Genomic DNA, 27378 nt, shown 5'->3' on the forward strand with positions numbered 1-27378 from the left:
AATAAAAGAATAGAAGCCATCTACTTTTGCTTTGTCATGTAACATGTTTATCGGTCTACTTTGTTAAAGCAAAGTAACTTGGTGGAAATAAAAGAAGAGACACAAAAGTAAAAGGAAATGAATTATTGAAGTCCTAAATACTAAAGCATCTCATTGTACTAGGCGTTTAGCTTCATATAGAAGCAAGTGAAAGTTATTATCCAAATGAAAAACAATGGAAAATAATGATTTCAAAAGAGGAATTCTCTATGTTTCTCTTGTAATCTCAGCAATTCTTTATCATATACATGCCTTTGAAACTTCTATCTTTCCAGATCAAACACTGTCATCACCCTATGCAATGGCACCATCACTACAGTTGTATCCTCAATGAAAATGGAGAACATCCCTTGCCTAAACGACTCCTTCAAGGAGAACCAGCACTTGGTCATCACATTCAGAAGCCCCTAGTTTGTAAGTAACATCTATGGTAATTGCATAGTACCCGTCGGTCCATCCTACCGGCCTTGTACCGTTTTTATACTCGATGAAAGCGCGTTTGGTAGTCGTTCTCTCTCTGGCTTGATCATTGAAAAGATGGTGATGATATGTAACGTATTTTTTATTTATTTTAGTTATATCTTTATTTATTATTATTTATTTAAAATTATAATTATCGATGTTAGGATTATTTTGAATTTATTGTTGTTTAATTTGTTATTTAAAAATTGTAGGCATTTAGTTTAATTAAGAAATTAAGAAAAATTAGTTTTAAAATTAAGTTTGTAGGTATGAAGAATTATTAATAGAAAATCAGAATTTAAGTTTACTCTAAAAATCTCTTTTCCTTTCCTCTATTTTTGATACGCATAATTAGGAATTAGAGCCAAGCAGAGAAAGAGATGAATACGAGCAAGCTATTTATCAAGCTTGAAGAAGGTAGTGATAAACTTTTGTGTTTATCTATGAACATGATATCTCCCTTGAATCAAATGGCTTAATACAAAATATAAAATTTCATAAATGAAACGAAAGAAATCTTAGAATCATATCAATTACAATTAAGGTCAGACAACTTCAATAATTTTATGGATGAAATTGAGGGTGTTTTTGCACAACTTTAATTGCAATTGATGTATGACAATTTCGAGTTCGAGTTCAACAACTTAATAGATTAGGCTAGACGAGTCCAAAAACTTGCCACTCTCTCAAGTTTATGATTTATTTTAAGATCAATTATTTTCAACGCGTATCATTGACTCTTGAAACAAAGAGAAAACGTGTGGGGACAATCAAATAGTATTTTTCAGGTTTTAACCCTTGAGAACAAGGGTTATTTAAAGGGGAAGAAATTTAAAGGGCAAGAAATGTTACGTATATTTTATTTATTTTAATTATATTTTAATTTATTATTATTTATTTTAAATTAGAGTTATCAGTAAATGGTTAGGATTATTTTGAGCTTATCATTATTTAGTTTATCATCTAAAAATGATAGACATTTAGTTGAATTAAAAAATTAAAAATTTTAAAACTCATTTTAAAATTAATTTTATAGGTGTGAAGAATTATTAATAAAAAATCACAATATGAATTCACAAGAGCCTTTAAAAAAAAAAAAACTCATCAGTTTCTCTCGAGGTCGTCAACTTTGTAGTAGCTATATCATCTGTTTGAGTACTGGTATATGTAAATTTTGATATGATCATAAAATTCTACTATTTTGATTGAATTATGAAAAATTTACCTTTATCATTATTTTTAGATGGGGTGTCTGTGAATTATGACTCTAGAAAAATATATGATGAAGAACAAATTAAGAAAAAAATTATATAGGCATGATGTTAATTTTTTTTATGGTATTATTGGTGAGGCTACCATTTTTTTTCATCAGACAGCTCATGCTAGCGCAACCCCTTGGATTTTTTTGCTTCCAGACCACAATTATTGTACCTTTGACACTGAGTGATGGCCCTTTGTCCTAATTTCCATTTCCCTTGTCTGGCAGAAAACAATATGGATGGCAACTAGTCTTTAGAAATTACAAGTCAATGGAAATTTGGAAAAGCTTGAGACGAACTGCAACTTCGAGGAATCTGCTTTTGCGGTAACCTGCTCTTAGCTATGAGAAAATTAACTTGACTAAGTCAATAAAAAAAGTTTTGTCACTTTCTTTCTATGAAGTGTGCTGAAAAAGCAAAAGTGCCCCATTACAAGACCCAAACCAATCAATGAAATGATACCTTTTCATTTCTTATCCACAATTTTAGCTTTTATAGACAACCTGTTATACAGTTTATTCAGTCCTACTCTGAAATTAAGTTCAATAATAGAGAAAGAATGAAAGAGATGAAAAAAGGATCAATGGGATTTTTCCCAATGTTCTCGTTAGCTTCTTTGCTGTTAATCCTAATCAGCACAAGTCTGGCAAGAGCAGCCTTTCCTGAAAGCAAAACAAATACTACAACATATGATGAAACAATTGCTGAACACATTAAAGGTGAAGAAGAAGAAGTGTTCTTCGGGGGACTTGCTGCATATCCATCGAAGTATATTTCTTATCGAGGCCTGCAGAAACCACCAATCTGCAATGCAAATATATATGGAAATTGCATACAACCTATTGGTAAGAGCAATCGGCCTTGCACTTTATATACTCGTTGCAAACGAGGACTCAAATAAATTTTAGTAAAAGATATGAAGATTGATGTTTTGCATTCCTTTTTAAATGTTACTGTGATCAAGAAGAATGTTGTTTATTTTGTTTGTAACAGAGTGTAAGAGAGTGTTATTATATTGTGATTAATAAGAAAGATTTATATTATATGAATCATTGTGATTTCTAGTACAAAGTTAAATTTGCCAGTTTGGAAGACAAAATAAAAGCCATGAATAGTTGTTCTCCTTTTCTCCTTCAAAAGCTGAACATGGTTTAACGTTCCCAGCTGAATCTGAGGGAAAGTAATTTGGAAGACTGATCTGATGTCAAGCAATGATCCAATGCTCGAGGAACATTTTCAGATTACTAACAAACTTGTTATGATGTGCCAATAAAACCAATCTTGGAGAATTTTCTTCAATCATTCAAAAGTAAATGGTTTGAGACATATGCACTTGGAAAGAAAGACTAAAAAATGTTTTTCAAATCTACTCAAAAGTAAATCCAGCAATCCACAGTTAAATGGTGGAAGATGAGTGTGAATGGCAGTATTAAAATAGTTATCATAAAGCTATGCTGTCCAGAAATTCATCAACCAACTGTGATCAAAGATATGTATTCAAGCTATGCTTTCCAGAAAGTTGCCGCGTTCACATGGTTGAATGAGTCGTATGGGTGCTTTTCCAAAGTCAGGGGTCCCAGGCGTCCTATCCTCTTTTTTTTGGGTTGGGAGCTTTAAACCATCCAATGTAATGAAGCACTTGGAATGTGGTGTATGGACTACTTTAAGTCTCAATCATCTTATCATAAAGAACTGCACAAGATGCATTCTTGCCATCACAAATCTCACGTTAACTTGACTTTGTTAAGGGTCTACTAAATGACAGAACGGTGCTGAACCACTGTTGAAAGTTGAAGCCACCTACCCTGTTCTTGCCGTTCTCTTATTGACCCACTGGTGCTTCAGCTTCAAAACTTCTCCTGCTATACACAATTACATATTATTCCTTCTCTCCAATAGACTCAGTTCCATGATTCCTTTCATTTTCTACCTGGCGTCTCTCCATCTTCTCTTCCCTGTCAATATAGCTGGCGAATCATCTGCCTACAACCCAATCGATTATATTCTCCTCAGCTGTGGTGCATCATCTGATATGACATCGGAAGATGGCAGGAAATGGTTCACTGATGAAAGGTCCAAATTTTTTACCTCTAATCCTGAAACCGTTTCATTTGTATCCACAGCTTTACATCAAGATCAATCTGTTTCTCAAGTTCCTTGCATGACAGCTAGAGCTTTTCATGATAAATTCACTTATAGCTTTCCGGTCTCACCTGGCCTCAAATTCCTACGTTTCTATTTCTACCCGGCTCAATACTCTGACTTTGATGGAACCACTTCCCTCTTCTCTGTTACCGCCAATAACTACGTTCTTTTGGAAAATTTCAGTGCCTATTTAACCGTTTCTGCTATAATTCCTCCAGAAGCCTCATTGATGAAAGAATTTATGGTTCCAGTTTTGGACAAAGAGAGGCTAAATATAACCTTTTCTCCATCTTCAAACTCTGTCGCCTTTGTAAACGGTATTGAAGTTGTTTCTATACCAGACAATCTTTATGGAGGTGACAGGGAAAATTCTTTGCCCTTTGTTAATACCAAATTTGCTACCTTTGATATTCCTAATACCACAGCTTTTGAAACTGCTTATCGTCTAAATGTTGGTGGACAAGATGTGGCTAACGTAAAAGACACAGGCATGTTTCGAACATGGCATGATGATTCGTCCTATATCTTTGGTGGTGCATTAGGTTCTACGCCTCATCGGTCCAATGTTACAATCATATACACCCAAGAAACTCCGGCTTATACGGCTCCGGTTTTTGTCTACAGTACATCACGAACTATGGGTGCTGATCCGAAAATCAACATGAATTACAATCTGACATGGATTTTTTCTGTTGATACTGGCTTCAGATACCTCCTTAGGCTTCATTTTTGCGAGACTCAATTGGAAGTGACGGAATTAGGTCAACGCGTGTTTGATATATGCATCAATAATCAAACAGCTGGCCCTGAATTCGACGTGATCGAGCAGAGTGGCGGTAATAGCAAGCCGATATACAAAGATTACATTGCGTTGATCCCAAATGGATCCGGTCAAAGTGAACAAGTTCTGTGGCTAGCGTTACACCCTAGCAAAGACGTTGGTTCAAAGTTTGCTGATGCAATCCTGAACGGTTTAGAGATTTTTAGACTCAACAAATCAGACGGTAGTCTTGCAGTGCCAAATCCTGAACCGAATTTAAGTCTTACACGAAAGGAGCCGGACCAAGGTTGCCCTATTGGAAAAAGGAAAAAAGGGTGCTCGCAGCAGGTTATGGTCATTGCCATAGCTGTCTTTAGTGCTATATTTGCTCTTACCCTTATCATATGTTTTTTCATTTTCAAGCACAAAAGGAAAGTAAAGGATTCAGCTTCAGCTGTTAGCATACCCAAATCATCATGGGGACAAGTGCCCTGCCCATCAAACTCCACCTGTACAACCAACGTTTCCTTACTACCATCTGATCTTTGTCGCCGGTTCTCAATCATTGAGATTAAAGAAGCCACCTTTAATTTCGATGAGCAATTCATTATTGGCTCAGGAGGATTTGGTCACGTCTATAAAGGTTGTATCGATGGTGGTACAGTTGCAATCAAAAGGTTAGATTCATCATCAAGGCAAGGAACCCGAGAGTTCCAAACTGAACTTGAGCTACTCTCCAAGCTACGCCATGTCAATCTCGTGTCCTTGATTGGTTTCTGTGATGATAACGGTGAGATGATTCTTGTCTATGAGTATATGCCGCGAGGGACCCTCCGAGATCATCTCTACAAAACCAAAAACCCTCCTTTACCATGGAAAAGGAGGTTGGAAATCTGCATTGGAGCCGCTCGTGGATTGCATTACCTTCATGCAGGAGTGAAGCACCCTATCATTCACCGGGATATCAAATCTACCAACATATTATTGGATGAGAACTGGGTGGCCAAGGTTTCTGACTTTGGATTGTCTAGAGTGGGTCCAACAAACATGTTTCAAAGCCATGTCAGCACTGTGGTGAAGGGAAGTGTCGGATACGTTGATCCTGAGTACTATCGAAGGCAACAGTTGACTGAGAAATCCGATGTTTACTCATTCGGTGTGGTTTTATTTGAAGTATTATGTGCTAGACCGTCAATGATTCCAGGGCTACCAAAAGATCAGGTCAGCCTGGCTCGATGGGCCAGGATTTGCCATGCAAGAGGAACCCTTGGACAAATCATGGACCCAAATTTGGTGGGTGACATTTCACCTCTGTGCCTAAAGAAATTCGGTCAGCTTGCTGAGAGTTGTATCTGTGACGAAGGAATTGAGCGGCCAATGATGAATGATGTGGTTTGGGGTTTAGAATTTGCACTGCAAATCCAAGAGGGAACTGAGAGGAACATGATGAACATGGGAGATTATAATCAGGTGATCAGCTCAAGCCAAACCAGTCCTTTGATCTCGCAAGGAGCAGTGACTACCACGGATGATGATGATGGTGACTTGTTTAGTGTTTCAGGTGGACAAGTATCAGAATCAAGGAGCACGATTAGCAGTGGTGAGAGGAGTGTTAGTCGAAGAGATATTGATAGCAATAGGATGAAATCTGAGACTGTGTTCTCGGAAATTATGAATGCAAATGGAAGATGAGATTATAGTACCTGCTAAACCTTTTGTTTTGTAATCTACGGTTTTTAGAGATTTTTGTCCCCAAATCCCCCAATCTCTTTATATGTACAATGTAAAAATATACGCATTAAATCTTTATGTTTGAAATATATATATATATATATTAAAGTGAAATTTGCTAATATATTATAACTCTGCATTTAATTTCATTCTTGTATTTTAATTTTATTAAATTTTATCAATCCTAGAATTTAATCAGCTTATTGTCGTGGAGTAATTTTTTGCTATTTCATTTTTTAAAAATTAAATATTTTACATGCTTTGATATATACTGATATTAATGTAGAACAAAATTATTCATCACATTTATATGTTAATAATAGAAACTTATGTATAAAGTTATTTATATCCATCATATCATTGGTGACATAAAAGATGGAATCAATCATTTAACCATCTTGTTTAATGATAAATCTTTTAGCCTAAATATGTAAAAATATTGCTTTATAATTAGCAACCAATATTTTTTTATCAAAAAAAAAAAAGAAAAAAAATTGTGTATTGTGGAGAACCAAGGTTGCAAGAAACCTTGTAATTTTTATTCTATGGATATCAATATAAAATTAAATAAATAATAAATTTATATATATTATATATTAAAAAATTCAAAACAACTTTGACCTGATCTGTATTTAAAATTTTAAAAAGTTCAACCCAAATCCTCATTTCTAAAATACACCTATTGGAGTGTTGGATCACATTAAATTGAATAGGTTGTTTTATCATCTCTATTTTTATTTTTTATTTTTTTATAAAATATTATTTATTTTAAAATGATAAAAAAATAAAGAAATGAAAAAAATAACATTTAAAAAATACAAAATAAAGAAAAAAAAAAACTAGATAAAGAAAACAAATTTTTTTTTAAAAAAAGAAGGTTCCCATGCGGACACCCCAAACCTCTTCAAAATCTATAAAATTAAATATGTAGATACTTTTTTTTTAATATTTTGACAAAATTAATAGAATTTAAATATTTAATAAATTTTTTAAATTGAAATAGATAATTTTACTACTATACTTTCAGTTTCAATTAATTTCAAATAAAAATGAAATTGAATTATTGCACATAAGATTTTATTAATGCAAACGAAAATTTTGCATCAACTTTTTCATTTTATATCTAAATATCAACAAAATTAAAAAAATACAGTATAGAATTTAATAAAATTGAAATAAGTAGCAATATCAAAATAACTTATTTCCATTATTTCCAAGAATAAGAAGCATATTTTGCTTATTACAAGCTTGCAAATGCCAAAAAAAAAAACTTATATTCCATTATTCAAATGATAGAAAGCGGAAGATATAAGTTTAAAAATTCAAAACCAAAAATCAAATCAAGTTACTGTACCTAATTAAAAATCTGTGTAACGATACAAGTGATATTGCCTTTCAAGTGAGATAGACAGAGCAACTTGCTTTATGTTCTAATTGTCAAAAGTTTTTTATGTTTACAATAAAAATAATTGTGGTGATTAAATTTGACGAATTAAATGATATTTGTTTAATTGAAAAAATTATAAAAAATAATAAAAATAAAATTAATCATATTTATTTATTTATTTACTTTTAAAAAATAAAAAGTAACTATATATTCTACTACTCATCAAATAACTAATTTGTTTATTTTTTAAAATTTATTATTTTTTACTCAAATACTGAGTGCACTGGAGTATAGTACTATTAAACTGTCAAAGTCAATTAGCACTATTAGAAGACCCACATAAGTATCATACGAAATAGAATTTGGGAAAGAATGACTTGGTCACTTGGCTATAGAACCAACTTCAGTTTTTTCCACATTGTTGATGCACCCACTTTGAACTTTCTTCAATGCATCTCTCTTACAAATCTTTTCAATACAGTTGATATGATTAAATTAAACTGAGGAAATTTCCACCAAAACGCGAAAAAAGAATTATAAAGTAGGTTTTCTGTTCACATAGAGTGTCACAATTAACAGAAGTTCTTTTCCTGGTCGTTTTCATTTTGCATGGACTAGTCAAATGCTAAAGATTGATAATTTTTCAGGAAAAATCAGACTTCATACGGTTGGAAAAATCAAATGCTAAACATTCCCAACCCATCAATTTCTTCCTCACAAATCATCCAATGGTTGTGAACTTTAACCCATTTTTGGAGAGTCAGGGGTATCATAAAGAACTTGACAAGATGCATTCTTGCCATCACAAATCTCAAGTTTACTTCACTTTGTTCAGGGTCTAATAAATGACAGAACAATGGTGAACTTCTTGAAAGTTAAAGCCACATACCTTTTCTTTCCGCTCTCTTATTGACCCCTTGGCGCTTCTTTGCTTCGAAACTTGTCCTGCTATACACAATTACACATTATTCCTTCTCTCCAACAGACTCAGTTCCATGTTTCCTTTCATTTTCTACCTGGTGTCTCTCCATCTTCTCTTCCCTGTCACTATAGCTGGCAAATCATCTGCCTACACCCCAATCGATTATATTCTCCTCAGCTGTGGTGCATCATCTGATACAATATCGGAAGATGGCAGGAAATGGTTCACTGATGAAAGGTCCAAATTTTTTACCTCTAATCCTGAAACCGTTTCATTTGTATCCACAGCTTCACATCAAGATCAATCTGTTTCTCAAGTTCCTTACATGACAGCTAGAGCTTTTCATGATAAATTCACTTATAGCTTTCCGGTATCACCTGGCCTCAAATTCCTCCATTTCTATTTCTACCCGGCTCAATACTCTGACTTTGATGGAACCACTTCCCTCTTCTCTGTTACCGCCAATAATTACGTTCTTTTGAAAAATTTCAGTGCCTATTTAACCGTTTCTGCTATAATTCCTCCACAAGCCTCATTGATGAAAGAATTTATGGTTCCAGTTTTGGACAAAGAGAGGCTAAATATAACCTTTTCTCCATCTTCAAACTCTGTCGCCTTTGTAAACGGTATTGAAGTTGTTTCTATACCAGACAATCTTTATGGAGGTGACAGGGAAAATTCTTTGCCCTTTGTTAATACCAAATTTGCTACCTTTGATATTCCTAATACCACAGCTTTTGAAACTGCTTATCGTCTAAATGTTGGTGGACAAGATGTGGCTAACGTAGAAGAGACAGGCATGTTTCGAACATGGCATGATGATTCCTCCTGTATCTTTGGTAGTGCATCAGGTGTTACCCCTCATCCGTCCAATGTTACAATCACATACACCCAACAAACTCCTGCGTATACGGCTCCTGCCATTGTCTACAGTACAACACGAACTATGGGTCCTTCTCCGCAAATCAACATGAACTACAATCTGACATGGATTTTTTCTGTTGACACCGGCTTCAACTACCTCCTTAGGCTTCATTTTTGTGAGATTCAATTGGAAGTGATGAAAGTGGGTCAACGCGTGTTTAATATATTCATCAATAATCAAACAGCTGGCCATGAATTCGACGTGATCGAGCAGAGTGGTGGTAATAGCAAGCCGATGTACAAAGATTACGTTGTGTTGATCCCGAATGGATCAGGTCAAAGTGAACAAGTTCTTTGGCTAGCGTTACAACCTAGCAAAGACGTTGGTTCAAAGTTTGCTGATGCAATCCTGAACGGTTTAGAGATTTTTAGACTCAATAAATCAGATGGTAGTCTTGCACTGCCAAATCCTAAACCGCTTTTGAGTTTTACACCACCAGAACCTGAGCAAAAGAAGTTGAAATTTTCGTCGCCTAGTAAGGCCATTACTGGAGCTGCCGTTGGCAGCGGAGCCACAGTATTATTTTGTCTCTTATTTTCCTTCATTTTCTGCCGACAAAAGCGACTCTGTTCTATCAAAAGAAAATCCATGGAACGCAGAAAACTTCATCATTGCCAGACAAACTATGCCTGTGTTTTACTCTCGCTGAAATCCAAGCAGCAACCAGCAACTTTGACGATTCTTTTGTTATTGGACGAGGAGGATTTGGTAAAGTCTACAAGGCTTTCATCAAGGGAATAAAACGTGCAGTGGCAATCAAGCGATTAAACTCCCAGTCCCAACAAGGAGCACGAGAGTTTTGGACAGAAATCCAGATGCTTTCTCAGCTTCGACATATTCATCTCGTGTCTCTCATCGGATATTGCAACGATGACAATGAAATGATTCTTGTCTATGATTATATGGCCAATGGAACCCTCCGTGATCACCTCTATAACACAGACAAAAGCCCTCTGTCCTGGAAACAGAGGCTGAAAATTTGTATTGGTGCAGCCCATGGATTAGATTACCTTCATTCAGAGGCAATTTATCGAATCATTCATCGAGATGTTAAGAGCACAAATATTTTGTTGGATGAGAATTATGTGGCTAAAGTTTCAGATTTTGGCTTGTCTAAAATGAGTCCAATTAGCATGACAAATGTTCCGGTTACAACAATGGTGAAGGGTACTTTTGGCTACATGGATCCTGAATATTACAGGCGACAACAGCTAACAGAGAAATCGGATGTCCACTCTTTCGGGGTGGTGCTGTTCGAAGTATTGTGTGCTAGACCAGCTGTGGATTCTACATTAGAATATTCACAAATCAGTTTAGCCAATTGGGGTAGGAAGTGTGTGGAGAATGATCGTATAGGTCAAATCATCGATCCCTTTTTGAAAGATCAAATTTCACGTGCCTGTCTTAGAACATATGCTAAGGTTGCGGAAAATTGTATCCGTGAAAATGGGTTGGAAAGGCCTACGATGAAAGATGTAGCTCAGAGACTTGAATTTGCTCTGCAATTGCAAGAAATTGAGGAAGCAGAACAAACATGTCAAGCTGGTGATGGAGATCAGTCCCAAGTCAATCAAGACATCTAGTTTTAAGCACTTTCTTCTTTGTCTTCCAAAATCTAGTAGCTTTTTTAGATTGTGTGCGTTTGGATCATTGAAATATATGTACAATAGGAATTATTAGAGAAATGTGCGCTTTGGTTTTCTTCTTTTGATGAATTGATAAATTGCTTAGTACAAGAGAGGAAGGTTTCATCCCATTTTCGTAAATAGGAGTGAAATTTAATGTACATTTATTTGTTGCATTTCATGATGATCCGAGCTTCATCACTAAAAGAAAATTGGTCTTAATTTTTAAAATAATTTTTTTTTTAAAGACATAAGGATTTAAATGCAAATTTTGACTTCTTTACTTCTCTCATGGTATAACCAATTTCCACGAAATTTCCTTTTTAAGGCGGTCCACAAAGAAACCAATTTTCACGAAATCTTCCTTTTTTCGCGGTCCACAAAGATATGACTTAATGAGTCCAAATCACTAATTAATTCTAGTTTAATACTGATAAAAATTAAAAATATAAAATAAGATAAAAATACTAATATAATAGAAAAAAAAAATCTTTTGTGTACAATTTGACCAACATATATACATTTACCGTTAAATCAAATGACAAATAACTTGATTTTTTTTTTGTACTTAATAGCTTGAATTTTATGCTATAAATAATAGAATAATTCATTCGAACCACCTGGGTCAATATGCATATTTTTAAGAGATCAAAGTCTTAGGAGAATCTTTTTCCACGCTGTTTATAAATATCTACTGTTTGAATTTTCTTCATTGCACCTTTATCATAGATATGATCTTTTTAATGCAGTTGATGTGATTGGAAAATAAAAAATTTCCACTCAAAATGGTAACAACAATAAAATTATTTTCGTTGCTGTTTTTATTTTTTAAAAAAAGATAAGTCCACAAAGAGAGAAATAATTAAAATGATAAAAGATTAACGAAATTTAATTAATTTATATAATTATTTTATTTTTTAAAAAATTAATATTTAATAATTTTAAAATTTAAATTTCAGTACTTTTATTTTTTTTATCTTTATTCGATGACTTACTTTTTAAAAAATTAAAAATTATCTGTTGTATTTTTAAGTCAGACTTCATGTGGTAGATTTTTGTAAAAAAGATATTAGCAGTGACACTTGATTTAACTATCCATTATTTCAAAACAACTTGAAGCATAACATGAATTTAAAGATGAAAAAACAAAAATCATATCAAATAACTGTGCCTAATTAAAAATCTTTGTAAAAATACAATTGATATTGCATTTAGAGAGGAGATACACAAACTTGCTTCAGGTTCTAATTATCAGAAATTTTTTATGTTCATAATAAAAATAATTGTGGTGATTAAATTTGACGAATTAAATAATACTACTTTAATTGAAAATTTTTTAAAAATATAAAAAAATTAAGGATATATTTTATTTTTTTTTGCTTTTAAAAATATTTTTAAAATTAAGGATATTTATTTTTAAAAAAGTTTTTTTTAAAACTCAATTAATGAGTTTACATGAGTATAATATTATTGAACGGTCAAAGTCAATTAGCATTATTAGAAGACTCGCATAATTATCATACGAATTAGAATTTGGAAAAGAAAATGACTTGGTCACTTGACTATATATCCAACTTTAGATTTTGCACCCACTACTTCGAACTTTCTGCATTGTACCTCTCTAACAAAATTTTTCAATCCAGTTGATATGATTAAATTAAAATGAGGAAATTTTCACCAAAACAATAAAACAATAATAAAAAAAAAGAATTATAAAGGAAGTTTTGGTTCACATAAAGTGTTAAAAGCAAGTGAAGTTTTTTTCCCAAATGTTTTCATTTTGCAAGAAATAATCAAATAATGGTGATTGATAATTTTTCAGGAAAAATCAAACTTCATACGGTTGGAAAAATCAAATGATAAACATTCCCAACCCATCAATTTATTCTTTCCTCGGACTTGAATTCATCAGTCCCATGATGCTCTACCTGGTGTCTCTCCATCTTCTATTCCTTTCCACTATCAGCTGTAGTGCATCATCAGATGCAATATCAGAAGATGGCTGGAAATGGGTCACTGATCATGAAGGGCTGATCATGAAGGGTCCAAATTTTTTACATCTAATCCTGAAAACGTTTCATTTGTATCTATAGTTTCACATCAAGATCCTTCTGTTACTTAAGTTCCTTATCCGACAGCTAAAAGTTTTTCATGGTCAATGTTCTTCAATATTTCAAAAGTAATATGTTGAGAATAGTGACTCAAATCTCATAAATAATTTGTTTGAGATTAGTTAAATATTACTTGATGAATAAAAAAACTTAAATAGATGCTTAATAAGCAAGTTTGACTTACAGAAGAAGAATTCTAACAGGAAAATAATTCTTAATAGACAAATTTATATGCTTATAAATAAGTGAAGTTTCTAATGGATTAGGTATGAGAAAAAAATATAAGAGAGTTGTAGAGTATTAAAAGAATAGACACCCTATAGAACTACAGGAGATTAACTTCCTTATGAGTTTGTATGTTTAAATGGACTAGAGGAGAATGAAATGGTCCATATAGGTATGGTGGTGTGACTATTTGTGAGTGAACTAAATAAGGCTGAGAGAATTTACATAAGTATGATATATGGTGTACATGGTTATATATTTATTTGAGTTGAGAATACTTTATAGAACTAGAGGAGAGGCTGAGAGAATTTACATAGGTATGGTGTATGGTGTACATAGTTATGTATTTATTTGAGTTGAGAATACTTTATAGAACTAGAGGAGATTGAGAGAGCCTATGGGTATTGATTGTTGAGTATTAATTGATATGAGTTGTATGTTTGTAATTTTCTATAATTAGTGTATCGTTTTCTCATTCGTGAACATAAGTTGGTTCAGCCAAACTATGTTAAATTGCTATCTATAATGTGATTGATTGATTGATTATGTTTCTGCTGACTTAATTGGATTAAGGCCTTTTTATCTTATAAGTGGTATCAGAACATAGTTCGAGGCATGAGAAAAGACAAGCCCAGAAGAGCTTAATTTAAGAGAAGAGTTTAAGTTCATGTTTTGAGGATTAAAAATTGGTTTGTTTGAAGCGTAAAGACACATAAAAAAATATGATTGTTAAACTTTCACTACACGTAGAGCAAAACATGTCCAGTATGAAAGTAGATGATTTGATGAAATTTGAGTTAAAGTAAATATTTTGGGAATAGTGATTCAAATCCTATAAGTGATTTGTTTGGGATTTGATTAAATATTGCTTAATGGATAAAAGATTTGTAAGAGAAGAATTCTAAGAAGAAAGATATTCTTAATAGGTAAGTTTATATATTTATAAATAGTTAAAGTCTCTATAGGGTTAGGTATGAGAAAAAAATATGTAAGAGAGTTCTAGAGTTTCATGGGATAGATACCTCATAGGACTATAAAAGATTAATGTTCTTATAGGTGTGTATCTTTCAGTGGATTAGAGGAGAATGAGATGGTCCACATAAATATGATGGTGTGAAAGTTTGTGAGTGGACTAAAGAAGACTAAGAGAGTCCACACAGGTATGGTGTATGGATGCACATATGTATGTATTTATTCAAGTTGAGAATGCTTCATAAGACTATAGGAGATTGAGAAGACCTATGAATATAAATTGTTGAGTGTTGATGGATATGAATTGTATGTTTATAATTTCCTATAATTAATGGATCTTTTTTTTTTTCATTCATAAATACAAATATGTTGAGCTGAATCATATTAAATTATTATTTTTTATATAATTGATTAATTATTTGATTATTTTTCCACTAACTTGATTAAATTAAGGCTTTTTGGCCTAATAAAATCATTTGAGATACATGCACTAGAAAAAAAAAATCCGAAATTGTTCTTCAATCTTCTCAAAAGCAAACCCAGTCATCCATAAATAAAATGCCGAAAATGAAGGGGTGAATCATAAAGCCATGCTGTCCAAAAAATCATCAATCAACTCCGATTTAATATATGTATTCAGGCCATAGGTGGGTGCTTTTGTAGAAACGGATCCCAGGCGTCCTATCCCTTTTTGGGTTGGGAACCTTAAACCAATACAATGCAAGGAAATTTAAAATCATACCCACCTTCATTTTCATTTTTGTAAAAAGTTAAATTTTTCATTAGGTACAAATAAGATTAACATTCTTAACTAAAGTTGGCAATTCAATATATATCCACCGAATTTCAATTGACCTAATTTTATAGGATCTTTTTTTTAATCGAATTTCAAGTCCAATTGGATATTCTTTAAGAAAAATCAAGGTTGGATTCTATGCAATATATTTTAGTATTTATTTAATTTTATACTTTGATATGTTTATTTTTATATTTATTTGATTTTATATTTATATTTACAAATAATATTTTATATTAAAATAATATTAAATAATATTTATATTAAAAAATTAATATTTATTAATTTTGGGCCGAATTGAATCAATTATGAAAATATATAAAGTCGGATTAAGTAGGGTTAGAGCATAAAAATATCATATTTTAATGTCCAACCAAATTTGAGTATTAATTTTTTAAAATCGAATCAAGTTTAAAATAAATAAAAATTCATTCCGACCTGGTTTGATGCTACTCTTATCCTTAGCTTTCATCTTTTTTTGTAAATAGGAGTGAAATTTTATTTACATTTAGTTGTTGCATTTTATGATGATCCAAGCTTCATCACTAAAAATAAATTGATCTTAATTTTTCAAATAATATTTTTTCTAAAGACAGAAGGATTTAAATGCGATTTTTGGCTTCCTTGCTTCTCTCATGAGATAATCAATTGCCAGGAAATCTCTTTATTTTTTTTTGCTATCCTCAAAAACAAAATATAAGACTAAAATTGATGCCACCATTTAATCAAGAAAGAAATGATTCAACGAATCAAAATCATTAATTAATATTAATTTAATACTGATAAAAAAATTAAAAAAATAAAATAAAAATATTAATATTAATATAATAGGAAAAAAATAGTCTTTAAAGTACAATTTGACCAACATATATTCATTTATCATTAAATCAAATGGAAATAACTTTTTTTTTTGGTATTTAGTGACTTGATTTTTATATTTGCTATAAATAGTAGATTGATTCTTTCGAACCACCTAGGTCAATATGCATATTTTTAAGAGATCAAAGTCTTAGGATAATAAGATGACTCATTGAATTTTTTTCCACACTGTGCTAACAACCCACTTTAATTTTTTTTCCACACTTTCTATAAATATCCACTGCTTGAATTTTCTACGTTGCACCTTTTTTATAGATATGATCATTTTACTGGAGTTGATATGATTCGATTATCAAAAAATTTCCCCCCAAATGGAGACAACGATAAAGCTCTTTTCGTTGCTGTTTTAATTTTAAAAAATAAGACAGGTCCACCAAAAGAGAAATAATCAAAATGATAATTGATTGGTGGAGTTTAATTGATCACACAATCATTTTATTTTTTTTAAAAAAAATGACATTTAGTGTTACAATTAAGTGAAGTTCCTTTCCAGGATATTTTAATTTTGCAAGAAATAATCAAATGATAAAGATTGATAATTTTTCAGAAAAAATCAGCTTTATATGGTTGGAAAAATCAAATGATAAACATTCCCAGACTTGAATTCATCAGTCCCATGATGCTCTACCTGTTGTCTCTCCATCTTCTATTCCTATTCACTACCAGCTGTGGTGCACCATCAGATACAATATGAGAAGATGGCCGGAAATGGGTCACTGATCATGACAGGTCCAGAATTTTCACCTCTAATCCTGAAAATTTTTCATTTGTATCCACAGTTTTACATCAAGATCCTTCTGTTACTCAATTTCCTTACCTGACAGCTAGAGCTTTTCACGGTAAATATTATTCAGTCATTCCAAAGTAAATCATTTGAGATATATGCACAATAAAATAAATACTCAAAATTGTTCTTCAAGCTTCTCATAAGTAAATCCAGTCATTCACAAATAAAACGTGGAATGAAGGGGTGAATAACAGTATTAAAATAGTTCTCATAAAGCTATGCCGTCCAAAAAATCAACTCCAATTAAATATATGCATTCAATCTATGCTTTACTCGTTTCCACAGTTGGGTGAGTGCTTTTGTAAAGTAATGTTAAGGAAATTAATACGCACGTAACACCCACGTATAAAATAACAAACTTAAATGCAGAATAAAAACATGAATATATTTATTCTGATATAATTTAAAATAATTTACTCTAAACTCAATCCACTAACAAATAAATATTTATAATTGTGAGACTTAAAAAAAAATCACAAAAAACTTTTACTTAAAACTTAACCAAAAATTTAATTATACATTTTAATAACCTACTCACTTAACTATTTTTTTGATATCTAACTATCTAAGATTACTAAATCAAAAATAAAACATTTTATTTATAAAGGTAAAACCCTTTATACGTTTATTAAACTTCTTATATGAGATACAAAACAAACTCAAACTCAACTTTCGATGTAAGATTATGAGATTCAAGACAAATCCCAATAGTCTTACCCCTTTTTTGGGTTGGGAACTTTAAACCATCCAATGGAAGGAAAGCACTTTGAATGTGGTGTATGGAGTGTGGACTAAGCTGAAGATGATACAGTCAAGTCTCAATTACCTTACCATAAAGAACTGCACAAGATGCATTCTTGCCATCACAAATCTCTAGTTTACTTCACTTTGCAAAGGGTCTAATAAATGACAGAACAATGGTGAACCACTCTTGAAAGTTAAAGCAACCTACCCTGTTCTTCCCGCTCTCTTATCCTACCTTTGATGCTTCTTTGCTTCAAAACTTCTCCTGCTATACACAATTACACAATATTCCTTCTCTCCAACAGACTCAGTTCTATGAGTCCTTTCATTTTCTACCTGGCGTCTTACCATCTTCTCTTCCTTTTCACTATAGCTGGCAAATCATCTGCCTACAAACCGATCGATTATATTCTCCTGAGCTGTGGTGCATCATCAGCTATAAGATCAGAAGATGGCCGGGAATGGGTCACTGATGAAAGGTCCAAATTTTTTACCTCTAATCCCGAAAAAGTTTCATTTGTTTCCGCAGCTTCACGTCAAGATCAATCTGTTTCTCAAGTTCCTTACATGACAGCCAGAGCTTTTCAAGATAAATTCACTTATAGCTTTCCGGTATTACCTGGCCTCAAATTCCTCCGTTTCTATTTCTACCCGGTTCAATACTCTGGCTTTGATGGAACCACTTCCTTCTTCTCTGTTACCGCCAACAATTACGTTCTCTTGAAAAATCTCAGTGCCTATTTAACCGTTTCTGCTATAATTCCTCCACGAGCCTCGTTGATCAAAGAATTTATGGTTCCAGTCTTGGACAAAGAGAGGCTAAATGTAACCTTTTCTCCATCGCCAAACTCTGTTGCCTTTGTAAACGGTATTGAAGTTGTTTCTATACCGGACAACCTTTATGGAGGTGACAGGGAAAAATCTTTGCCCTTTGTTAATAAAAAATTTATTCTCTTTGATATTCCTATTACCACAGCTTTTGAAACTGCTTATCGTCTAAATGTTGGTGGACAAGATGTGGCTAACGTAGAAGACACAGGCATGTTTCGAACATGGCATGATGATTCCTCCTTTATCTTTGGTGGTGCATCAGGTGTTACGCCTCATCGGTCCAATGTTACAATCACATACACCCAAGAAACTCCGGCTTATACGGCTCCTGCTATTGTCTACAGTACATCACGAACTATGGGTCCTAATCCGGAAATCAACATGAATTACAATCTGACATGGATTTTCTCTGTTGATACTGGCTTCAACTACCTCCTTAGGCTTCATTTTTGCGAGATTGACTTGCAAGTGATGAAAGTAGGTCAACGCGTGTTTGATATATACATCAATAATCAAACAGCTGACCTTAGTGTCGACATGATTGACCAGAGTGGCGGTAATAGCAAGCCGATGTACAAAGATTACGTTGTGTTGATCCCAAATGGATCAGGTCAAAGTGAACAAGATCTGTGGCTAGCGTTACACCCTAGCAAAGACGTTGGTTCAAAGTTTGCTGATGCAATCCTGAACGGTTTAGAGATTTTTAGACTCAACAAATCAGACGGTGGTCTTGCAGTGCCAAATCCTGACCCGCTTTTGAGTCTTACACCACCAAAACCTGAGCAAAAGAAGTTGAAACTTTCGTCCCCTAATAGGGCCATTATTGGAGGTGCCCTCGGTGGCGGAGCTGCAGTATTATTGTGCCTTTTATTTTCCTTCATTTTCTGGCGACAAAAGCGACTCTGTTCTATCAAAAGAAAATCCATGGAACGAAGAAAAACTTCATCATTGCCAGACAAACTATGCCTTTGTTTTACTCTCGCTGAAATCCAAGCAGCAACCAGCAACTTCGATGATTCTTATGTTATTGGACGAGGTGGTTTTGGTAAAGTCTACAAGGGTTTCATCAAGGGAATAAAACGTGCAGTCGCAATCAAGCGATTAAACTCCCAGTCCCAACAAGGTGCACGAGAGTTTTGGACAGAAATCCAGATGCTTTCTCAGCTTCGACATATTCATCTCGTGTCTCTCATCGGATATTGCAACGATGATAATGAAATGATTCTTGTCTATGATTATATGGCCAATGGAACCCTCCGTGATCACCTCTATAACAAAGACAAAAGTCCTCTGTCCTGGAAACAGAGGCTGAAAATTTGTATTGGTGCAGCCTATGGATTAGATTACCTTCATTCAGGGGCAATTTATCGAATCATTCATCGAGATGTTAAGAGCACAAATATTTTGTTGGATGAGAATTATGTGGCTAAAGTTTCAGATTTTGGCTTGTCTAAAATGAGTCCAATTAGCATGACAAATGTTCCGGTTACAACAATGGTGAAGGGTACTTTTGGCTACATGGATCCCGAATATTACAGGCGACAACAGCTAACGGAGAAATCGGATGTCTACTCATTCGGGGTGGTGCTATTCGAAGTATTGTGTGCTAGACCAGCTGTGGATTCAAAATTAGAATATTCACAAATCAGTTTAGCCAATTGGGGTCGGAAGTGTGTGGAGAATGATCGTATAGGTCAAATCATCGATCCCTTTTTGAAAGATCAAATTTCACCTACCTGTCTAAGAGCATATGCTAAGGTTGCAGAAAATTGTGTCCGTCAAAATGGGTTAGAAAGGCCCACGATGAACGATGTAGCGCAGAGACTTGAATTTGCTCTGCAGTTGCAAGAAATTGAGGAAGCAGAACAAACATGTCAAGCTGGTGATGGAGATCAGTCCCAAGTCAATCAGGACATCTAGTTTTAAGCACTTTCTTCTCTGTCTTCCAAAATCTAGCAGCTTTCTTAGATTGCGTGCATTTGTATCATTAAAAAATGTGTGCTTTGGTTTTCTTCCTTCGATGAATTGTTAAATTAGCATATGAGTGAAATTTTGGAAATAAGAGTGAAATTAGCAGAGGAAGCTTTCATCCCATCTCGTAAATGGGAGTGAAACGTTATTTACATTTAGTTGTTGCAGTTTATGAAGATCCAGGCTTCATCACTAAAAGTAAATTGATCTTAAATTTTCCAACAACTTATTTTTTTAAGAAAGAAGGACTTGAATGTGATTTTTGACCTCCTTGCTTCTCTTATAATATAATCTCTTTACTCGATATCTACTTTTTTCAAGATTCATAAAAACAAAATGTAAGACTAAAATTGATGCCACCAAAATGACTTAATAAGCCGAAATCACTAATTAATACTAATCTAATATTAATAAAAAATAAAAGTAGAAAATAAAATAAAAATACTAATATAACAGAAAAGAAAAAAACTGCCTTTTATGTTCAGTTTGACCAACATATATATATACATTTATTATTAAATCAAATGGCAATAACTTGATTTTCATTTTGGTACTTAATAACTTGATTTTTATACTTGCTATAAATAGTAGGTTAATTCATTCGAAGACTCAGCCACGTAGGTCAATACGCGTATTTTTAAGAGATCAGAGTCTATTTGGATTATTAGAAGACCCAATGACTTAACATGTGACAATAGGAGGTTCTGGAAATGAAAATTACTGTACTAACAACCAACTTTAATTTTTTTTTTCCACACTAACAACCACTGCTTGAATATTCTTCATTGAACCTTTCTTACAGATACTGATCTTTTTAATGGAGTTAACGTGATAAAAGCAAATGGAAACAACAATAAAGTTCTTTTCCACGCTGTTTCCATTTTCCAAATTAAGACAATTCAAGTCCATAAAGTGAGAAATAATCAAAATAATAATAAAAAATTGATGAAATTTAATTGATTCATATAATTATTTCATTTTTAACAAATGACATCTAATAAATATAAAATTTAAATTTCAGCACTTTCAATTTTTTTTTTTATTTTTATGCAACCTCTTTTATAAAAAATAAAAATAAAAATCATATGATGTTTTAAGTCAGACTTCATGCTTTGTAAAAAAAAATTATTAGCAGTGACACTTGGTTTAAATATCCATTATTTCAAAATAGCTTAGAGCATAACATAAATTTAAAGATCCAAGAACAAAATTCAGATCAAATAACTGTGCCTAATTAAAAATCTGTGTAAAGATACAATTGATATTGCCTTTTGAGAGAGAGACACAAAGCTACTTGCTTCAGTTTCTAACTGTCAGAAGTTTTTATCCTCTAGGAAAAAAAAAAAACAAGCATCAAAGAATCTTAGCCACATCCAATGCGTCTCTTAAAAATCAGTAACTAATCTGTTTAATAAACTCATTAAGTTGGGTTCTATAAGAAGATAACCAAAATTTGCCGCACAATTGCAGGCCATTTCTTAATGTGGATAGTTCAAGAAAATAACCTGAGACCGTCTGGCATGGCTGTCTTCTGAAATATAATGACTCTCAGTCAGCCATTGAACTAAATCTCTGCTCTTCATGTGGCAAGAAGCAAAATTATTTGTTGTTGGTCACTTCTAGTCATCTTTCACACATAAACGCTCTGAAAGAAAAACAAAAACATTTTCGGACTGAATTCAGCTTATGACTAAGGTAGGAAACAAGAAGACACAAGTCAAAGACAACGGCAGCATTAAAAGTGCAAACTGAAGCACACACCCGTAAAAGAGGAACTATAAGCATGACTAAATGCAGAGAAACAATCTATCCGTGAATGCAATCAAATGGATTCATAGCAGCTATCAACATGGATTTCCAGAACGTAGATGTATAACTGAGAGATCTAGATGGCAGTGCATGATCAGCTTATGGAACAAAGAAGAAATGATTATTTTAAATATAGTAATACCAGCAGTACCTTCAATTTGCATTAACCCAGGTTCAGTTATCAAAGTCCAGAAATTAAAGGTCGTTGTAGTTTACACATTACATCATTCCCTTTACACTAAAAGAAAGTACAAAAAGTAGAAGAGAGGAAAGGGTCCATACTCAGGTATTCATATGCTAATATCATTGAGGTTCCCCATGCTGACATACTGAAGAATCTTGGACCCAACCCTCTGTACAAACCTTTCCAGCCATCATCGGCAATTAAGTTTTTTACAACTTGTCTAGTAGAAGGTCGCTTCTCATGCCCCATCACCTGGAATGCAGAAACAACTAATTACCACCAAAAAAAAAAAAAAATGAACACCACCATAAAAATAAGCAGTATGTTGACCAAACAACCATTATATGAATCTTGAAAAGAAAAAAGGGGGTAATCACAGTTCTCATTTGAGAAGATAAGGTATTTCAACCTTCAAATAAAATGGTCTACTTACTATAATTAGATGGAAAAAATGCTGTAATAGGAATACCACATAAATTATAAATAATCAAAAGAAAGTGTAATTACAATTTTGAAAATGGAATGATCTAAACCACAATGCAAAGAAAGAAAGAAAGACATGTAGCAGTCAACAAGGAGAGGAAGAAAAATACAAAGAAAATTAATGTCAACAAGGCCGTAAGAAAACCTGTAAGCGAGTCTTAATAGTATCCAATGGAGTTGTGATGCAGGAAGCCGTAGCACCAGCTATGATTCCTCCGGCAGCTTGCACTGACACTACTGTCCATGGATTAGGAGTAGCTTCCTTTAGGTCCGCGCCATGGCCTAAGAACCTACAAAAATGATAGTACACATAGTAATGCGAGCTAACTCAAGAAGAATGCATGGAATGCCAGAAACTCTGCCACACCCAAAATCTTAATGGAGAAAAAGAAAAAAAAAAAAAAACCCTTTGGAAGCCCACATTTGATCTAAGAACAAGTGTGTATTAGGCAATAATTAGTTGTTTGATCTAAAGGTTGCAATGAGTTCTAAGGTTAGCAGCTCTAAAAGCACATTCAACCCTTTTTTGTAAAGCAAATTAACCCAACCAAAAACAAAAAAGAGAAGATAACAACAAAAACAATCACACCTAACCTCCAGATAACACGCTGGCTTGAGCCATAACTAGCCCACCATACAGCACTGGATGGAGAATAAGTCATGACTGACAGACCGAATCCTCTGTATAACCCTCGGATTCCATCAGACTTTAAAACCTTACGAGCAACATCCAGACCCCCATTGTATTTTGCATGGCCTGAGTATCCTTGTACCATCAACTTTTGACTAATCTGCACATAATTCAAGAGAAAGAAATTTACTCGTGCACATCTTTTTTCTGGCTTTGGTTTAAGGGAAAAAGAGCAAAAAGAAGGACAGCAACTTTACTAGATTGAGTGAAATTTACTCTGCATTAAAGCATTTCAAAGAGAGTCTGGAGTATGGACAACAGTCATCCAGACCCCTACTATGAGATATTTCTAGCAGGATCTCAATTAGAAAGGCTATATATGCATACAGTGTACACATAACCATGAAATTATTTTTTCTTTTTCTTTTTTTTTTTGTTGGGGGGTAGGGAGAGAACAATTTCATTGAACTAAGTGAAGGCTGCAGCATGTATGTGACCATGTAATTTTGCTTATATAATTAAATAAAACACTAAATTAAGCTAGGAGAGAAAATTTCTCATGTAAGAATCTGAACTACTGACCACATCAATGGGAACAAAAACAGCTTGAGAAAATAGTGATGCTGCCATTCCAGCAATTCCATTAGCTATAGCTGCTTGTGTAGGTTCAGAGAATTTAAATGGTTCAACCATTCTGAAAGCAGCCACTTTTGTAGTTTCCAGAGCAGTAAGAAATATAACCCTGGCAGGAATCGCACCAGTGATGACTGTTCCAAACCCTCGATAGAGACCAGGGATTCCATCTGTTTTCAATATGCCTCTGATAACAGAAAATGCACTTCTCTCAACGGTTTCCGTCGAAGCAACCTGAAGCCTAGTTTTTACAACAGATACTGGGTACAATGCTAGTGTAACTCCAGTAAAAATTCCAGCTCCTACAACGTAAAATTTAGTTTTGTCGAGTCTGCATCAACAGGCAAAACTAATAAGCATGAAAGAGTTACAAACAAAAAATCACAGTAGGAAAAAGAAACTATTGGCAGATCTCTGATAACACTAATCACAAAGAGCATTAGGAAAGCGACACTCATCTGACAAGGATTGCCCTCAAGACTTCCATTGTTTGAAATTTATCCTATTCAAAATTCTTCACTATTAGCCGAATGAGGTTCCATCCACTAACAAAGTGATCAAAAGTTGATGAAATTAAGTGCAATCTACTAAGCAAAATGTTCAAAGTTTATTAAGCAGTTAAAAGGAATAAAGACGCAAGAAATGTAAAGGATAACAATAGCACATGGTTCTTCACAACTAAAGAGGCACCATTCATCCAAAAAAAAAACCCAAGACTAGTTGTTTCTTCTCTTTTCACCCTAATTCATCTAAAAATACTAAAATCCTATCCCCATCACAAATTTCTTAAACAACAATAATATCAAATTCTTTGGATTAAACAAACCAAAAAATGACCATCTTAGAGGAAGTGATTCAATCATTTGAACAGTTTAATAAAAATCAAATCTTGAATTTAACCCATTAAGCCATTGCACACACAAAAAAAAAAAAAAAAAAACTAAAAGATTGAAATCAACCGATCTAAACCTAAGACTTGATTACAAAATCAACAAAATTTTAAAATTTTCACTAAAAGGGAGCAATTTTTTTCATTAAAAACAAGAATCCAAAAGCAAACTAAAAAGTAAAAAGATTAAAGCTTAAAAAAAACTAAAATTCGATCTGATAAAAGAAATAAACTTTACAATTAATTAAAGAAATTAAAGAATAAAGGTACGTACTTGTCCCAATTGATCTCCGTCTGACCAAACGTCCGTATTTGAGAACTCGAAGCTTCCATTGTAAAATCAAACTAAAACAATTTGAAACAAAAAAAAAATCCCTAAAATTAATTCTTTTAATAATCCATTTTTTCCTTCAATAAAACAGCGAAACAGATGAAATTTTGGTTTTTTCCTCTCTAAAGTTCCCGCATTTCAGTGAGCGAAAATAATTCTCTTTTAAAAATGTTAATTAAATTAATAAAAAAGGAAAAAAAAATTTTATGAATTTGTTTTCACCGCTTTGGAAGTTGTTGACTGGAAGTGTTTCTGTTCCTTACTTATTTTTAGATATTATTACAATTGAGGGCGCTTTTTCACTGGAAAACCACAGTAGGGCAAAAAGCTGTCTTATTTTGAGAATTTGTCCAAATAACATAGAAAATAATCCCATCATTTATTCAAAATTAAAACCATGCGATAGCTAATAAATCATCTACAAAATTAGAATTAGTCAAAGAGAGGGGACTATGTTTTTTTATTAATTGTTTGCACGCCCATTCTTCAAATAAAAATAAAATAAATAAAATCAATTATCTTTTAATTAGTTGATATTTAAAAATTACGAGTTCAAAAAAATTTAAACTTATAATATCCTTCCATCTAAATATGTAATTAGATAAAAAGTTTAAATGTAAATTAAAAATTTTAAAATTAATTAATTTTAAACTTAAAAATTTATATTTGATACACTAACAATAAATCAATTGGCTTATATATACTGATAGTGAATCAAATGAGGATAACACATTGATAGTGAATCAGTTATCTTTTATACAGTGACAATAAATCAAATGAGAATAACTCATTAATGAATTGAATCAAATAATAATACTTCTTTATAAGTAACTTATTTTAATTTATATAAATTTATTTTAAGGATTATTATTTGCTTATTAATAAACTGTCAACATCTTATTCACTGATTATATATAAAATTTATATACTAATATTATATCAAATATAATCTCCTAACTTAATTTACTTAATCTAATTTATTTTTATAATTATATTTAAAAAATAACATTCACTGCAATTTAAAAATAAGAAACAATTACAAATGCTATATTGAATGTTATTGCTTAAATTGATATTATTTCAACATGAAATACTTTAAGCTCTTAATGGTCTCTCTTAAAGGTATATTTTTGGTTTAATTTTATTTTTATACTAGTTTTTTTTACTCATGAGAGTTTTTTTATTACATTTTTTTTATAGTTTAAAATTTTAATTTATATTAATTTTTATATTATATATAGATAAATAAAAATAATCATAATCATTTATAATTTGTAGTTTAAAATTAAAAAAATTGTCGATATATAAATTATTATGAAAGAATCTAAATAAGTATTATGAAAGTTTTAGATTATGAAAGTAAAATTATATACAAATATCAATGAAAAAGTTAATCTTTTATTCACAATTACATAATTTTTTAAAAAGTATATATTATTTTAATATAAAAATTAAGATTTATACATGTGATATATGTGAAAGACCTTTTCATATTTAAGTTTAAAATTTTATCTTGTTAAACTTTTGTGACAAAAAAAAATATATTGGCAATGAGAAAAAATCATAAATATATATTTAATAATTATTTAATTTTAAAAAAATTTAAATTTTTAAAAATTTAGTTATCAAAGTTTAATTTTAAATTAAGATAAAAAAGTTAGTAAAATTTTAAATTTAGAAATGTGCGTAATTTTGAATTGAGATAAAATATTTTTTTATTTAAATTATAAAAAAATAAAAATTTTGATAAATAATAGTAATCTAATCATAAATTTTATTTATTTAAATTTATATGAATATTAATTTATATGGTGTATAATTTTTTTATGATTTTTAAAATTTAAGAA

General features: G+C 32.2%; 1 protein-coding gene, 1 long non-coding RNA gene and 3 pseudogenes across 4 annotated transcripts; 4 read left to right on the forward strand and 1 right to left on the reverse strand.

The window, feature by feature from the left end:
• Window positions 1-275: 275 nt before the first annotated feature.
• On the forward strand, window positions 276-2238 carry LOC149519830 (uncharacterized). The gene is made up of 2 exons (XR_016341107.1): window positions 276-589; window positions 1988-2238. It is a non-coding gene; the product is annotated as an uncharacterized LOC149519830 (long non-coding RNA).
• A 420-nt stretch (window positions 2239-2658) lies between these two features.
• On the forward strand, window positions 2659-6520 carry LOC111283396 (putative receptor-like protein kinase At5g39000 pseudogene; annotated as a pseudogene). The gene has a single exon (XR_016341106.1). The product of XR_016341106.1 is annotated as a putative receptor-like protein kinase At5g39000 pseudogene (transcript).
• A 1880-nt stretch (window positions 6521-8400) lies between these two features.
• LOC111283962 (receptor-like protein kinase FERONIA pseudogene) lies at window positions 8401-11396 on the forward strand (annotated as a pseudogene).
• A 6360-nt stretch (window positions 11397-17756) lies between these two features.
• Window positions 17757-20689, forward strand: LOC111283858 (receptor-like protein kinase FERONIA pseudogene; annotated as a pseudogene). Its single transcript, XR_016341108.1, has one exon. The product of XR_016341108.1 is annotated as a receptor-like protein kinase FERONIA pseudogene (transcript).
• Window positions 20690-21781: 1092 nt separating this feature from the next.
• Window positions 21782-25775, reverse strand: LOC111283522 (uncharacterized). Its single transcript, XM_022872120.2, has 6 exons — window positions 25475-25775; window positions 24261-24642; window positions 23642-23838; window positions 23193-23337; window positions 22663-22816; window positions 21782-22216 (listed from the first exon to the last, which is right to left on the reverse strand). Exons 1-6 carry the CDS (start codon window positions 25531-25533, stop codon window positions 22191-22193), a joined length of 963 nt encoding a protein of 320 aa, XP_022727855.2. The 5' UTR covers window positions 25534-25775; the 3' UTR covers window positions 21782-22190.
• Window positions 25776-27378: the final 1603 nt, after the last annotated feature.

This window comes from Durio zibethinus, chromosome 3, assembly GCF_047325235.1.
Source record: "Durio zibethinus cultivar Kanyao isolate XHJ-2024 chromosome 3, ASM4732523v1, whole genome shotgun sequence".
In the NCBI taxonomy this organism is placed as follows: Eukaryota; Viridiplantae; Streptophyta; class Magnoliopsida; order Malvales; family Malvaceae; genus Durio; species Durio zibethinus.

Excerpts from the sequence above, each read along its gene's own strand:
- LOC111283522 (XM_022872120.2), bottom strand. The coding sequence starts at position 25,533 with ATGGAAGCTTCGAGTTCTCAAATACGGACGTTTGGTCAGACGGAGATC. Across the intron at positions 22,817-23,192 it reads CTATTAAGACTCGCTTACAG|GTGATGGGGCATGAGAAGCG; the intron begins GTTTTCTTACGG and ends TCTGCATTCCAG. Across the intron at positions 22,217-22,662 it reads ATTAGCATATGAATACCTGA|AGCGTTTATGTGTGAAAGAT; the intron begins GTATGGACCCTT and ends TTTTTCTTTCAG.